The sequence below is a fragment of the Ictidomys tridecemlineatus genome, chromosome 2, assembly GCF_052094955.1.
Source record: "Ictidomys tridecemlineatus isolate mIctTri1 chromosome 2, mIctTri1.hap1, whole genome shotgun sequence".
Taxonomy (NCBI): Eukaryota; Metazoa; Chordata; class Mammalia; order Rodentia; family Sciuridae; genus Ictidomys; species Ictidomys tridecemlineatus.
Window position 1 is genome coordinate 170762418 of NC_135478.1, and position 16679 is coordinate 170779096.

Sequence of the window (16679 nt, forward strand, 5' to 3'; positions counted from 1 at the left end):
TTATTTTTTTATTTTGAGACAGGGTCTCACTAAGTTGCTCAGGGCCTTGCTAAATTGCTGAAGCTGGCTCAGAACTTGTCATCCACCTGCATCAGCCTCCTGAGCCACTGGGATTATAGGCATGCACCACCATGCCCAGCTCTGTTGCTACTTTTCTTAAATATGTGTGCTTCATATGGCCCAGTGTTCCCTAAATCAGAGAAGCCAGATCTCACTAAATGTTTGGAATCTGTTGGTTAAGAGTCTTAATGATTTGACATACAAGTGGAATGAAAATAAGATTCTCTACATTGCTGGCATTATGCAGCAAATAAAGAGTACAATTCATTCAAACTGTACTTTGGTACAAAGAATGCAAGTTAAGCAACCGTAAGAAATTGTCATGACTTCCCAGAAATACTTATATCCTCAAATATCAAAACATCACTGATGTCAAGCATTACCTAATTCATATTTTCATTTCAACTGATGTAAACACTTGCAGTTTCAATTACCACCGTTAGTGTTTAATTGTAGGATTAATACATTCTCTACCTGACTGAAACTGTTTACTCAACAGATTAATTGCTGAACACTATATGTATTACTTTTAGAGTTCTGATTAGCTTTTGATTTGTTTATTTATACAAGTGAATGTATTTTTCCATAACCATGTGCATTATTGCATGGATTGCCATTTGAAGAAACGCCTGATAAAAAATTTACATAAACTGTATTAGTAAACTGGTTCTCTAAGAAAGGAAAAGTTACTTTCCAGTTTTTAGTTTCTTCATACAGCAAATGTTAGTGATTTTCTCTTTAAATCAAAATGACTGTTAAAACAGGAAGCAAAAACATAAATAATCCACTTATTCAAAATACAACATAATGTAAGTTCTTAGTAAATATTAGATCTTGTTATTTTTCAAAAATCATTTTGAAAATGTAATATAATGTAAAATTTTAAAATTTATGTATTGAAATCTATACATCAGACATCATTTGAAAAATATTATTTTTAATTAAATAATTGTTTTTGTGGCCCACATTCTGTTCAATATTGGAAATACACCGAGCACTCAAGCAATAATTGAGATGATAATAATATTTGTCCTCAGGAGAGGAAATCTTGATATCTAACAAGTAATTACAAAGCATCTGCTATTTCATGAGGGCAGCACAGATGAATTGGAGCTCTAGATCCTTATTTGCAGAATTACTAAAAATGGAAACATTAAGTAGTCATGGTTTTTAGAACTATTGCATTGGTACATTCTATGAGATAGTCACATATGTAAGGAATTGCAAATGTGAAGTTGAAGCTCAAAGGAGGAATTTTTGTGCTTAGAATGAGAAGAAAATTATATTGAGGAGAATAAAACCTAGATAATAGTGTTTAAAAGAAAAAGTCCTCCAACATTTTCTAGTCACTTGAGAGGTATAGGAAACTTCAAATGAGAGGGTGAAATAATTAACAGAAAAGGAAAATCAGCTACATGGAATCACAGAATTCAAGAGAAGTGTTCCCAGTGGAGGTTATTCAAGTGGAAATGTCTTGAGAGGAGTTCAAGAAGGAAGCATATTAAAAAGGATCAACTGGATTTAGCAATATGGTGTCACCGGGAATTATTGAGAAGGTGTAGAAGAATGGTAGACTTAGAATCCAATGAAGTATGTTGAGGAAATGAGAACAGTAAAAAGACACCATTTTTAGAAACTGGAGCCGAGGAGGAGAAGAGGGATGAGATGTGTGGTTGGAGGAAGGGCAACTAAAGAGGTTTGTTTTTCATTGTTTTGGCTTAGCATTTGGTAGATCAACTTTATTAGTATAGAATGTTTAAGGAGCATACAGCTAAAGAACCAGGAAACTAGAAATAATAAAGACACTTAGTTAATTTCTACTTAATCCTTTCTGAATATTCTTATTGTATATTTTAGGCCATCTAAAACAGTCACTGGACTGACAAAATTATAACAGTTTTCCTATGTGGTTTGGATATTGTTTGACTGTCTCTGATGTAGCACTTTACAAAGTGAACCTATAATACGAATCAGTGAACATTGATTCCTCAGTATTCTACAATCATAGTTTTATGGTTAAAGAAATTTGGAATATACACATACTATAACTTACAACATTTACAACCCTTATTAGTACTCAAAGACTGTAAATCCACTAGTTGACCAAATCTGGTATTTTTAATATAGCATTTCTCAAAATTATTCGGCTATGTATGTATTCTTTCCTTTCTTTGATATGATTTTGGGGAATATGACTTCAGGGTTGAGAATGAATTTCATGACAACTTAAAACCACCCGAGATGAGTAATATTGATAAAGAAGTCCTGGGTAAAGTATAAAAATGTGTATTGCGTTTTGCACACAATGTAACTCCAGAATGTTTAAGGAGCAGACAGCTAAAGAACCAGAGTTACACCACCTGGAGAGTAAAAGCCATTTCAGAGTCACCATAATTCCTGAGTTTCTTTACATATGTGATAAGGAAATAGATTATCTTCTTCAGATGTCATTCCAACCCTCAAGGCACTATTGGAAAAAATATGGCAGCTTATTGGAGATCTCTTAACATTTCTTTAAACCTGAGCTCAGGGCTAATGAGCATATTTATCATTTGGACTCATTCATTCAACAACATTTTAGGGACATGTACTATGTTAGGTTCTGTTCTCCATCTTAAGAATGTGGAAATAAACCAAATAATTTCTGCCTTCATGTGCTTCTAGTCAAATACAAAAGACAAAATGAAGAATAACATGTTATATATAGTACTAAGCTCTGTGAAGAAAAATAAGAAAGGGTATGGGGATAGAAAATGATAGAAGGAAGAGTGGTAGGATAAGGCTTCCTTAAGGAGCCTTGAACAAAAGCACTGAGGGACAGGCATCCAAATCCTCTGCAAAGGAGCTGGTGGAGTTCAAGGAACAGCAAGAGGCCCAGTATTTCTTGAGGCTTGAAGAGAGTGAGGAGATAGAAGAGACAGGAGAACAGGAAATAGGGTTGGAAAAGAAGATGTGTATCAAAACATGTAGAGCCTTGTGAGCCATAGAAGAGGATATGGATTATTTTTTTTAGATTGGTGGGAAATTACTGGAGTTTCTAAAATGCAGGAGTCAAATAATCTGGAATAATTCAAAATAAATATGAATTTTGGTTTTATATATTTTTAAAATGCAAATTTTGATTGGTAGATGCAAATCTTTAAAAATATAAATTTTGATTCCTTAAGTAATGCTTCAGTGTGTACACAAGCACATCAAGAACTGAGATGTACTTTGTTCAATTAAATGCTATTTATGATTTAAAAAAACAGTGATACCTATACAAATAAAATGTATTTTAATTGAAAATGGAATATTTTGAAAGAAAGGGAAGAGTGTACTTGTTTGGTTTCTAAAGGAATGCTGACAAGGCATGTAATTTGTTCCCTTTAGGGATAAAACTGTGTGAGCAGCTGTTTCATTGCATCATTTGTCCTAAAAGGCACTTTAATAGTGTAAGGAGCCACAGAGGTTGCTGCCAGCAAAAGTGACCAGATCATATTTCACTGGATTTGCAGTTCTCTCATGTCTCACTAATAGGAAGGGTTTTTCAAATTTATCCTGAGTTGATGCAAGGAAATGGTGTCAAGTCCTGTTTGGGGCCACTTAACAATTGGCCCAATGATCATCTCATCAATTTGGTTATAATAATAAAACCTGATTATGAAGAAAGATGAAATAAGGCTTTTTAGTCTTAACAGATATTAAGAGACATATCCTTGATTTTTACACAAAGAGAGCTTTTTTATAAAAATGATAAAACAAACCTATAATAAATTTAGAATAAAAATAAATTCAATCATCAGCAGGGCAGCAGATTCTTAATTCATTCATAGCAACCTGACGTTATACAAAATGTGTTTGAGTTTAACTCCTCTTCTGATACTTACTGTGTTTGTTGGTTTGGCAAGCTAAGTTTTTTTGAGAGTTTTCAATCCTCACATGTAAATGGAGAAAACAGAGCATCTGTCTCATTGTTATTGTTTAGATTATGGGAAAGAGTTTATGTGATCTTTAATATTGTGATAATATTCAGCAGAAAGATTACAAACCCAAGCCGGATGGAATGGGAGTTTGGAGGCTAACAGCCAGGATTTGAGCCCAGACTCCTCCTTCATTTGCCTGAGCTATTGTTATGACTCTGAAACTCAAATTCCTAATCTTTAAAACAAATATTTTTGTCACTAAAGAGTTTTAATTATTAGTTTAAATAAATTGTAGGGTACTGTAACTTGAGCTCTTTTACTAGTAAACTTCTATTTCCTTCTTCCCTTGAAACTTCTAAATATCATGGTAAGAAGGCTAACACAATACTTGCTTTTCTTTTATTTCTTAATCAGTTCTCACCTCTGCTCTATTGACTTGCTCCAAAGACAAGTACTCAAAACACCTCTGGGAATTTTCAAAAACTTTTTTGTAGATCTAAGTGTTTATCATTGCTTACTTATAAGATTACAAAGAGGTTTCTGGTGGCAACTAATATCATATATTAATTTTTAAGTATATACAAATTTAAAATATTGAATTTTATCTTCTGTTCTTACTATAATTCTTTCTTGGCATGTTTTTTTTTCTTGAAAAAAAAGTATGATTATAATCTAAGGAAAACAAAATGCCAGTTTAGTTGTATTATTCTTTTAGCTAGTATTCTCATACCTGATAACTAAATATATACCAAGAGTTATCATTTTTATATCATCTTCAAGAGTCAGTAATGTATACCAAAATATAGCAATTTCTCCATAGAACATTTTATAAATTTGCAGAGGAATATTTTACTGGACTTCCACCAACCATTATAAGGAACTTCAGTTCTGTAGATCTTAATACATTTTAAAAAGACATTCAGTAGAATCATCATCAAAAGGATTAAAATAAAAATCATAAAATTTCTATTAGAGAGCAAAATGCGATTGCAAATTTACACATTTTTATCCTTCCAACTAAAACATTTCTCTAGGAAGACCAGCAACAACTTTGTACAATGGCTAATACCCTGGAAGATGGCACTATGACATCTCAACTGGCTGAGATAATAAAACGACTCTGGGAAGATCCAGGAATTCAAGCTTGCTTTGAAAGGGCATCTGAATACCAGCTCAATGACTCAGCAGCTTAGTAAGTGAACTCACCTGGACAGAAATTTCAGTTGAAACACAATTTTATTATTCTGTGTACTGTATATTTGTGTTTACAAGTGAAGAAAGTAAATGGCTTTACATATTATCAAAGTAAAATACAAAGCAATTAAAGAGAAAGAAAAATAACAAAATGGCATAAATTAGATGTAAAAATAACCAATTTTGAAACTATTTGCCCAAATATGTGTGTGTGTGTGTGTGTGTGTGTGTGTGTGTATCATATATCTTCTCTTAATTAAAAAGAATAAACAATTATACATCCTGCTCAAAATTAGCAGAGACTGGTGACATGCATACTGAGGTTCTGGGCTATTCAATCAATGTTACTGAAATCATCTCCTAGGATGATTTTATTGTTGACACATGCTCTAGTTCATTGGATTAATGAGAAAAATAGAGAATTCTAGAAGAAAATAATATAATGATTTCCAAAACATTTGTATACTGGGGGATTCTTTTGGAGTCTCAGAATGATGATATGATTCTCTCATCTACATTATCCAGTAAGCAGAGCTCATGTATAATGGCATAATTTGGCATGAACATATTTTATATATAGAGTTATGAAAAATTGTGTATGAATGTATAATTATGAATGTAATGCACTCCACTATTGTCACGTATGTAAGAAATAAATAAAAAATAAATAAAATTAGTTGAAGTGAAAAAAAAAAGAAATTTAGGCAGTCTTAACACTACTTACAATTTCATTGTTAACATGAGTTCAAATTTCCTTTTAGCAAATGTTTTTTAACCTATCCCACCATTATGTTTCCAAGAATGTGTGCACATGTATGTAAATATTATCTAATTTCCCATTTTATATTTCTTAAATGCATAAGAATGTATAAACAGAACACACTAACAGCACTTAATAAAGTGAACAAGAAACAAAAGTAGTGCAAAGTGAAATAAATAAAAGATCATTTGAGGACAGAATAATGAACCTTGCAAGACACTTCAGATTTTTATTCACTGATGAACAGAATGATTATGGAGAAAAAAGAACCATATAAATTCCAAGACTGGGTGTAGTCTTTAGTAATTGCCCATTCATCATTACTAGAGACCCTAAATTCCAGTGGGCACATTGCTTTTGGAGAAAAGTGCTGTTCTAATTTCTTTGGTGAAGGTCAGCATGGATGCCACTTTGTGAGTACATCAACTGGTTAACTCCTTGCATAAGTGTTTCAGCATCTACCACTTTTAAATAGTAAAAGGGATCCCTGCAGTATAGTAAAACATTGCTTACTTCTAATCATTGGTAAAGGCAGTCAAAATGTGTTAGGATCTAACTTATCTAATATTCCCATAAAATGTTGTTTGGTCAAGATTGGTATGGGTAAACTATATTTAATAATTTGGATACTAGATTTGAATTAATCATTAGATGTTTCTTACAATATTGAAAGAAACATACTTGTAATTATGATATCACTGTGCTTACCAAATTATTTCCTCTTTGATAGCAAAGAGCTATTTACAATTCACGTATCTAAAAGGGGCAAACACAAAATAACATTTTAGTAGACTTTTCAAAATTTCCATTATTCTTTGTTTAAAATATTTTCTATGCAAATATAGATTCATACTAAAATATTTATCTGTTCTTCAAGTTAAATACAGCTAAACAATATCAACTTGCATAGATTTGGGAATGTTGCCTATATTATCACAGTTTTTTGACTACTCAGATAATTGTGCATAGCCACAAAGTAACAGAAATGGCAATTCCCCCCATGTCTCTGTTTCAGAAAAATTGTTAACCAGACATTGCTTTCTTTCAAAAATTTAAAGCAGATTTTTTTTCAAATACTGAATTATACTCACATTGTAAAATTAAATATAAAATTTACAGTCTTTATATAGAGCAAAGTTTCCACATTTCTCTTTTGCCTTGTGTGTGTGTGTGTGTGTGTGTGTGTGTGTGTGTGTGTGTGTGGTGTATCAAAAGTAAGATATTTGTCATTCTCTCAAATCTACGGAACCTCCAAAGGGGCTAATAAAGAATTGAATCTAATCAGGGTAAAGAAAAGGATTGCTGTGGCTGGCAACATAACAACCCATCAGTTCTTGCAAAAAAAAATTTTAAAATGAATAAAGGAGACATGACAGTGGTATCAAGCAGGTTAAAGATTTCAGTTAGGACTGCATGGTTGAGCGGGGCCTTCTAGGGTACTAATCCACATGCTTTAAGAATTAACATGAACTTCACCAGGAAAAATACTATTTTTACGTGACTAGAAAAAGAAGTATTTTTATGTGATTTGAACCACATCTTTTAAGGACCTCTGTTTGGTTTGGGCTTTAAATTGTGGGCTAGAGCACGCAAATCCTGCATTTGTTTATTAAAGTAAGCATTTTAAATGCAAATTGTTCAGTCTGCTAAGGCCTCTGCTTTTCCTGAAATCATTTATACACACAAACAGAAGTGCATTAAAATGTGTCTTTACTAAAGTTTTTATTTAGCTATCACTAAAACAAATCCACTTTATACTTTGATAGGTATGCTTGTTTAGTTAATTTTTTACTCAGGCATGAACCAAACAATCAACAGTATACCCACTACATATGTAGACTAAGCCAATAGGAAAATCCCTTAAGAGATTTGCTTCTCCAAATAGAAAATAAATAAAAACAACTAGCAGAATCTGTCAGTATTTTCTTGGATACACTTATATCTCAATTTATCATTCTTTTTTTAAAGAAAAGAATCTTCATTAGAATTTAAAAATTGTGATAAATTTTCACACTATAAAGTTTCTGAGATGTGATTTTCTTTTTGCACCTGACCAAGATCCCTTTGGTATACCTTCTTATTCTGTTTCTGCTTAAAAGTGAAAGATCCTCCAAAAATAAATTGCCTATATTGCTTTAAGTATATATTTTAATTATAAAATAAAGTTATAAGTCATTGGTCTAGATGCTAAGAGCTCCTCAATTTAAACCCTGAACAAATTCAGTTTTTTTTAACAATAACTAACATTTGGCTGAATCCTATTTCTCAAACTCGGTCTCAATGGCAGTGCACTAATTTTAACCTTTCTTTGGGTGATATTATGCAAACTTGGTTCAATGTGAAGGTCTCATTTGCCATAAAAACATTACCATCTATCACTATTTGTGTTTTAAATGTCCATAGTCTTTTTGTGAACATATCGGTAAGCAGCCTTAGTGTCAAAAGTCTAGAATACTGGCTTAAAAAAAAAATTAAGCAATAAAACACTTTTAACTCACAGATGTAATCCAGTTTCAGGGATGAAGAGGTAATAGCAGTTTTCTTCCTATAATCTAACAGACTCATAGAATACAGAGCTTAATCAGATTTATTCCTGCTCATCACCACCCCAAGATCCTGTGAGGAAAAAAAAAAAAAAAAGACAGCATTCAGTTTAAAAGCAGGAATCTTTAGCATGTCTTCTTGAAGTGTTCAGTGCCCAACAACACACTGACAGAGGGTAATGGGAGTGGGTATAATAGCATTGGGTTTTCTGATCCCAGTAGCGTTATCAGGGGTAGGTCAGTAAGTTCATGAGTTAGTTCCAGTATGTGCCAGCAAGCCAAAACCAGGTACTTCCTTCATTGAGCTATCTGGATATCATCATGGCACTTAATGGAAATAGATGAGTCCTAAAGGGGTAACCCACACAAAAATAATAAGCAGGCTTCCATTTATGATACTTAAACCTATTCCTCTCTTAAAATCTAAAGTGCCTAAAATCAAATTGCAGAATTTTGAGGAATGACTAGCAACTATCATTACAAGCATTACAAGCCAACCAATTCAATATACATTTATACATGTATATATATTTGAATATATATATATATATATATATATATATATATTTCAAACCCTGTAAAGAAAAATTTTCTTTTATACTCCTATTTGCATACGAGCAAATTTATCATGCAAGCCTCTTAAAATACAGGCTAAGAGGTATTTATTAGGTTTCCTTTAGAAGAGGCCCCATGGGGGCAGTTGTGTGCCACACTCAAGGCTCTGCAGCTTGTGGTATTCTCCAGTACAAAGTTAAATGTATATAAATGCTGTCTCCCTTTGTTTTTATTAGCTACCTTAATGATTTAGATAGAATAACAGCTCCTGGGTATGTGCCAAATGAGCAAGATGTTCTGCATTCGCGAGTGAAAACTACTGGCATCATTGAAACTCAATTCTCCTTTAAAGACCTGAACTTCAGGTATGATCAAATGTCTTTTCTAAGTGTGGACAGGTGTGTGTATCAGGTTAGATCTTCATGAAGAAAATCTCTAACTCACAGTCAGGTGCATTGAATCCTTGGGTGTGCTCACTAGGCCTCATAACTTTCAATAACAGGACCCTTTATTCCTGTGATCTTTCACCCCAGCCTCATCGCATGCCTAGTGTCCCCAACCCAGTCTAAAGTGCTTCTGTCATAAGCAGGTGAAAGCTAGATTTTATTTTTTCCATATTTGAAATTGATATTTTACTTTGGGTTTATAAAAGGAAATACACTTAGATAACATTTAAGCAACAGGTACAAGGAATCCTATATCCTTTGCCTTCTTATTTTCCAATTTGCTTGAAATATTTGTATTAAATCTGCTTCCCTGTCTTAAAAATGCAAATAATTAAGACTTATTTGAATATGATGCTGTTTACTACAATTACAAGGCATATTTTATAGCATGTTTTGGGTATGAAAATGAATCACTATTTTTATTGCTGTGGATTATTGAGTTTTTCCTAGCAATTCTACTGCAAAATCACTGACTACATCAGAAATGAAAACCACCAACATAGTATTAGAAGATATCCCTTGATACTTAACACTTTTATCTTGTGAGCAAAATAGAACATGGATTATGGGCGAGGTAGAACATTAAACATTAGCATCAAGTTCTAGCTGTATGTTTTAGTAATGAAAACAAATCAATACAATATAATTAATAAGGTGATTCATGAAAACATTTCTAAAGAGTCAAAAAAACTAGAGAAAAACTGGCATGAATCATTTGTGTCAACCCACTTGTGTCAAAAAGTAAGCAAATGGTAATTAGTATCATAATATTTGACTCAGTGAGATAAGTGTTGTTAATTTTAAGTATGCACAGTAGTTACAAAATCTAATTAGAACAGCTATTTTATAGATAAGATATTTTCAATTAATACGAATGAAATCATTTTGAAATTCACATGAAATGTCAGGCCTACAAACAGTTAATTTTCTGAAAGATGAGCCAAAGATCATGTAGGGCAGAGGGACCTCACAAATTGAAATCAACATCCTCTCTGGGCAAGTGTAAAAAAAAGTTTGCGTCAGTCCTGGCTCCACTATTGTGTTATCCCTCTTTGGCAAATACTTTCTTCAGACTGCTGACCTTTGGTCCAGTTTCTGGACTTTTCCTTGGAAAACCCGAGTCCAATTTATTCTCCCTTCTGCTATCTTACTGCTAACTGAGTATTTTCAATGCACTCTGCTTTCTGTCTTATTCATCTTTCTCTTCTCCAAATTCCTAACTAAAACTAGTACATTAGACTGTGTGTGGGCCCTGAGTCAGTGTGGGCCCTGCGGTCAGTGAGTCCAAAGTTCTAATCCCAGGTTCTTTGATAAACAGCAACAGGAGTTAAGGAAAACTTGCCTATTGGGTTTGTTCTAAAGATTAGATCAAAGGAGTCTTAGCAGAGAGTTATATAACTGGATGTAGCTGATGTTACATAAGTTAATGGGATTTTCTAGGTTCCAGATTATCTGGATGGCAAACCAGTTTTTAGAATTAATGTTATCTATTGAGAGATTATCTAACAGTTAACAAACCTGGTCACTCCCTAACATACTGACCAATTTAGTACCTTCTCATAAATAGTCACTGATAAATTATCTTGTTTTCTTTTCTACCTTTCCAAGCTTTGTGTTTACTGTTGTTTTTACCTAAGGGCACGGCCCCCTGGATTTTGGCAAGGACTATCCCCTTATTCTGAGGATTACAAGTCAAATGCCTTGTCCTCTTGGGTCCTTAATCATTCTAACTATTTACAATCCCTGCATCTGCCACCATTACATCTAGAAATGTGCTGGCAAACATTTAAGAGCAGGCTTTTTGAGGCAGTGGGTTGAGTTAATGAGGGAGGAAGGGTGGGAAGGGCCCAATTTGTGCCCTCGAAAATTTCTCTGGAGTAAACATCCCCACCATAGCCAATTTTAACCTACTAATGTAATGTCACTGAATGTGACTAAATGTAGAGTTGGGGGAAAAAATGTAAATAAACAGCTGTTATGAGCCATGCCAGTATTATATATCTCCATTACAATATTGATATGTCATACTATTTTCCTTTTTTAAAAAAAATACCAATATATGAAATTGCTTTTTTTTTTTATTCATTTTCTCTTTCTGTTGATGTTTCTCCCTCATACACCCTGAACTCCAGGAGGTCAGGGGCATGTTTGCTGATAGCACTATCTTCCATACTTATCATAGTGACTAGCACAAAGTAAGCATATAGTCAATTATTACTGAATGAATAAATGTACTGTATCAATCACTCTATGTATACAATCTCTACCCTTTCAAGGAACCAAAGTTGGGCAGTGGTGTCCTTGTGTCGGTAAAGAATTAAGAAACATTAAAAGGAGGGAAAAGATTTACCCAAGGTTTTACATAGAAGTACAAAGGATTAAGTACAAAGTACAAAAATGCCCATCTTTCTGTCACTGGTGGGTTGTTGGATAAGTTGTGGTGGAAATCATTTTTTTTTCTGCAGAGTCAATGCTTTTTCCAATGCTATTGGTCATTTACAATTATATTCTGGGAGAAGGAGGAAGGAGGATGCTTATTAGGGAGATATAAAGTAGTTTTTAATGATTATTTTTCTTATGGAATCATTTTAAATTATTTATAAACATTTTTTAGTCACAATACTTGATGTATATAAAACGTTTTTAAAAATCTTTTTTAGATATACTTGCAGTAGAGTGTATTTTGACATATTATATATACATGGAGCATAACTTATCTCACAGTTGAATCACCTTTTTTTCACATGCTGAACAAAATTGTCCAAATGTACACAGCCTTGTGTAGTGTAAAATTTTATATTTCAAGATGGGAAGTATAAGAATAATGTACCTTCCAACTTCATTTCAGCAATTGCCCAGGTGTTAAAATATATTACATTAGCATTGATTTGTATTCATACGGTGCAGATCATCCTTATGACTATTTAAAACTAAAGACTTCATTTACATTTTAAATAAGAGAACTTTGAATTTTAAATAGGAATACCAAAATGAAAAATTATCTCTGCCAAAGTAGTGTACAATGTTCATGTATTATCTAATTTAATGGAAATTACTTTAGAATTCTCTTCAAACCAGAGTTCCAACTGTCAAACTGTAATTATTCTTACAGATGTTTAAAGTACTATGTAAGTGGAAAATTCCATGCAAGTACAAGCCCTTCTACTGGTATAGAATAACTCCTTAGAAACAGATCTACTATGGTTTATCAAACAATTATAGAGAAGTCAATTTCTTCCTAAACATCCCATGATTTAAAAACTAGAATTGAAAGTACATTACATAGGAACCAAAGAAAAGAGGTCAGCAACTATGACAATGGAGCTTTAAATTTTGTAAATTTAACATAACTGCTTTCAAGAATATTTGAGTAGATCTGTGATACATGATAAATGGCAGTTTTCCTGAAATATGAAGCTAAGTCATTTTACTGTTTATTTGTGTGGGGCGTGAGTCACTTCAGCTTATTGGTAAGCTTTGTTATTGTCTACTAGATCTCATAGAACATTAACTCATGTATATTATGTTTGTTTCAGTTATGTTCCTGATTAATATTACCAAAAGAGTATGTGGTGTAATAAGATGTCTAATTTATTCAAATGACAGAATTTGTTTTAATGACTTTATGGAATCAATTATATAATAATCAGAGAATTATCTAGTGGGCATTTAAAGTTGCAAATACATAGACACACATGCTCTGTACCCACATGGTGAAATAGCATTGACAATTACGGAGACTCTAGTTCCTTTATAGTTGTAAGTGCTTTCAATTCTGTTTTTAATCATGAGGAACTAAGGGGTTCAGAATGACCTCTGTGAACATCTTTGATTTCTATAATTTTCTACCCTTCTCTATTTTCAGAAATTGGATAAGGGAAATATTTAATTGAAGTATCTTGCTACAGTTGTGTAATAGTGGCACAGACTCACTGGTTGACCCTCATATGCAGTTGTCTTAGGAAGCTGTCTCAACTCTGATAGAGCCAAACATCTTAAATAAACCCCATTCAACAGAAGAGTTTAAAATAAATTCATACTCAGATTAGATCTTAATTTTATGTGGTCAAGTATATAGAAGAAGATATTAGAAATGTTGATATTTTTTCAAATAGTCATATGCTTATTGGAAGAACAAAGGCATCTAACATAAATTAGTAGTAGAAACATTATTGATTGTTTAGCTATTCTAGATCATGAAATAATTATTCAGGAACTATAAAGGGAAAATTATTTCATAATAATTTATTCTAATAGAAAACTGAATAATCTTTTGTGGTCAGATATTTAGCCAACTGTTTAACATAAACCCTTAAAACTCAACAGGTTTTCTGTTGTCTAAAACAGAACTATAAAAATCAACTGTTTAGTCAACTGTGTAATACAGTCTTAACAGCACTAATGGCTTACTCTATACTAATACCATGGATGATTTAACACATAATTAATATACAGTGGTCACTTAAAAGACTGGTCTGTTAATTTTTAGCTATCTCATAATCAGTCATTTAAAAATCTCCTTTTAACATTGAAAGAATCCTAACTTTAAAAATCAGACTTAATAAGTAACTATCCCCCCCCAAAAAAATGAATAAATAAAACAAAAAATGTGCACAAAATTGGCACTGTAAGTTTCATTCAATATTCTTAAAGGTCCGGCTATTTTACGAAGGGAAGTAAGGATATTCAAGCATGTCCATTCTATTCATTAATTGTTCATTATATTTCATCAACCTAAACATTCAGGCAGCAAGTATCTATGTTTTTCTTTGATTTTAGTTTTGTTTTTCCACAGAATGATCATAATGGAGTTGTTTTGTCTTTGCTTTTCTATATATATAAATTGGAGAATATCTCTACAGTCAAATATATAAGTGAATATTCCACTTAGAAATCTCCAAATTATTTTAATAGATTGTAATACTTTACATCTCTAAAAAATAGGCCTAGATTAAAATTTAGAAGAAAAGCTAAGATGAAGGAGAAATTCTTGAAAAATAAATTCCTACAATGATATTGAAACAAAGCCTAACTCGTTTTTAGAGCTTGCATGCTTTCCAGGAGGATCAATTCGAAAGCAAAACTCTGGTCTTTGGTCTGAATTGCTAATAAGCATTTCAGTTCAATAATAGCAGATGGCCTTAGAGAGATGTTCAATGCTCCCTGGACCTACATCAATCTGTGCAGAAAAAAAAATTCTTTATCAAGTGAGTCATAAATGAGATTATAAACATTTGCTCTCAGACTTTCTGAAGCCATTTTATTAATAATAATAAAGAATGACTAATCTTTGTCCTCCCTTGCTTGAGAAAGAACGAAGCCTATTAAACCTAGAAGCTGCATAATTTGCTGAAAGAATACTGGGTTAAGGGTCATACTGCACAAGTTTTAGCCCTTACTGTTTGTGAGTTTGAAAACAAACCATTTGTTTTTCAAATACTCAGTCTCATCACCTTTAATGTGGGTACAGTACTATATTCCCTTCTGACACAAAGGCAAGAAAAAGTAGATATGCATTTTCTTTTTAGGAAGATCACACAATTCCTATAAATCTTTTATACCAGAAAGTATTATTCTCATTGTTCTTATTTGTCATATTTGTGTACATTTACCTAGAGAGAAAAACAGCTACCTTTTATGCCTGGTGTTAATGTGTCACTAGTAAGCTGCAAAGAAGTCAAATCTTAAGAGAATGTCTGGAAACACACAGTGAGATTGCTGGGCCCACTTTCAATTTCATTTTTATCTCAGTTTTCTTACATGTTTCAATTTCGGGGAAAGTCATTCAAGGCTATTATGTTGCAGGAAATAAATATGTAGGAAGTATATAAAGTTTATTTTTCCAGGTTCTGTGCAATTTATGTGCTTCATAGAATCCATAAATTAGAATTGACTTCACTCGGTAATTCTTATTATTGTTTTTATTTATTAGAGACCACCCGACAAACACAAAACAAAATAAAACCATTAACATGAGAAAAATATTCTTTTTCTCTGAAGTAAAACATTTGGTCATCCCCATGCATGGAATTTAAGCAATTATTCAAAATAACTTTGAAAAGAGGATTTTCTCAAACTTCCGAGATTTGAATATGAGTGATTAAAAGAGTATCAATCAAAACAGAGGGAAATGGATAGTTGGGCATAAAATAAGCTGAGAAAAGGAGATTCAAAAATAAATGCTAACAGGGCAGATTCAAGTTCTATTTAGTGGACAAAACTTAATCAAGGTGTCCTAGAATTTAATTCTTATAACACAGACATTCCTACTGTGGAAACTAACCATTGGGCTCTCCTGGCACAGATATTCCACTCATCCAATCACCTTCATCCTGGTTCCATGATGAATTGGTTTTGCCTTTAGCAAACCCTGCAGAGGGATTAGAATAGAAGTTGAAGATAAACCATGGAGGTTCTTAAAATCTAGTGGATGGGACTAAGTGGCGGTTTGAGTCTGAAAAGCCCACCATAAATTTAAATCTAGTGATATAGATTGCTTTCACCTCACCAGAATCCACAAGCTAATACACCTTTGTTCAATCAAAGTATCACATTATTGCCAATAAATAAAAATGATACCTAATATAATCAAATAGAGAATATGTAGAAAGCCTGGAATCCAGAAGATCTATACAATGCTCATTAAAATAATGGGAGGAAAAAAAAAACTTCTCAGAAGGAAGGAGTTTGAGATTTTTGCCCAATGACTCTTTTGGCAACATAGAACTATTCTCTGGGTTGGTAAAAGAAGGGTGAAGTTCAAAGTGAAGATGATGCCAGTCCACTAGTAAGGGTGTGAGAGCTGTGGGGATCTCTGGTCTAAATTTTTAAAAAAATAACTTACACAGGATGACAACCATATCTATATAACCTGTCATGGTTCCTAGAAAACATTAGCCTCAGCAAATATTAATTGAATGAATAAGTCCTGAGCAAGTTGTGAAACAGCTCATGTGAAAAAAATAATAATAATAATAATTGTGTTGACGTTGTAAGTTCATGATGAGGTTTAAATGAGTTAGTTGCTACACAATGATTACGTGTCTGGCAAATAGTAAACTCTTACTAAGTGAGTTAAATTAAGACCAATGGATTACAATTTGTGACATTTGGGAATTTGAGGAGTAAAGAGGAGTCAAGATCTGAACTGTTTCCATTTCCCCCATACTTACCCCATAGGTAATTTCAATAAAGGCATAGATTAGTCTCTATTTTT

The 16679-nt window shown here is 32.7% G+C and overlaps 1 protein-coding gene across 1 annotated transcript in view; it reads left to right on the plus strand.

The window, feature by feature from the left end:
- Gnat3 (G protein subunit alpha transducin 3) overlaps positions 1-16679 on the plus strand; it is a 41416-nt gene that overhangs the window by 15578 nt on the left and 9159 nt on the right. Inside the window, exons 4-5 of the mRNA XM_005340668.5 lie at positions 5000-5157; positions 9254-9382. Coding sequence (XP_005340725.1) covers positions 5000-5157; positions 9254-9382 — 287 coding nt within the window. The remainder of the gene's footprint in view (positions 1-4999; positions 5158-9253; positions 9383-16679) is intronic.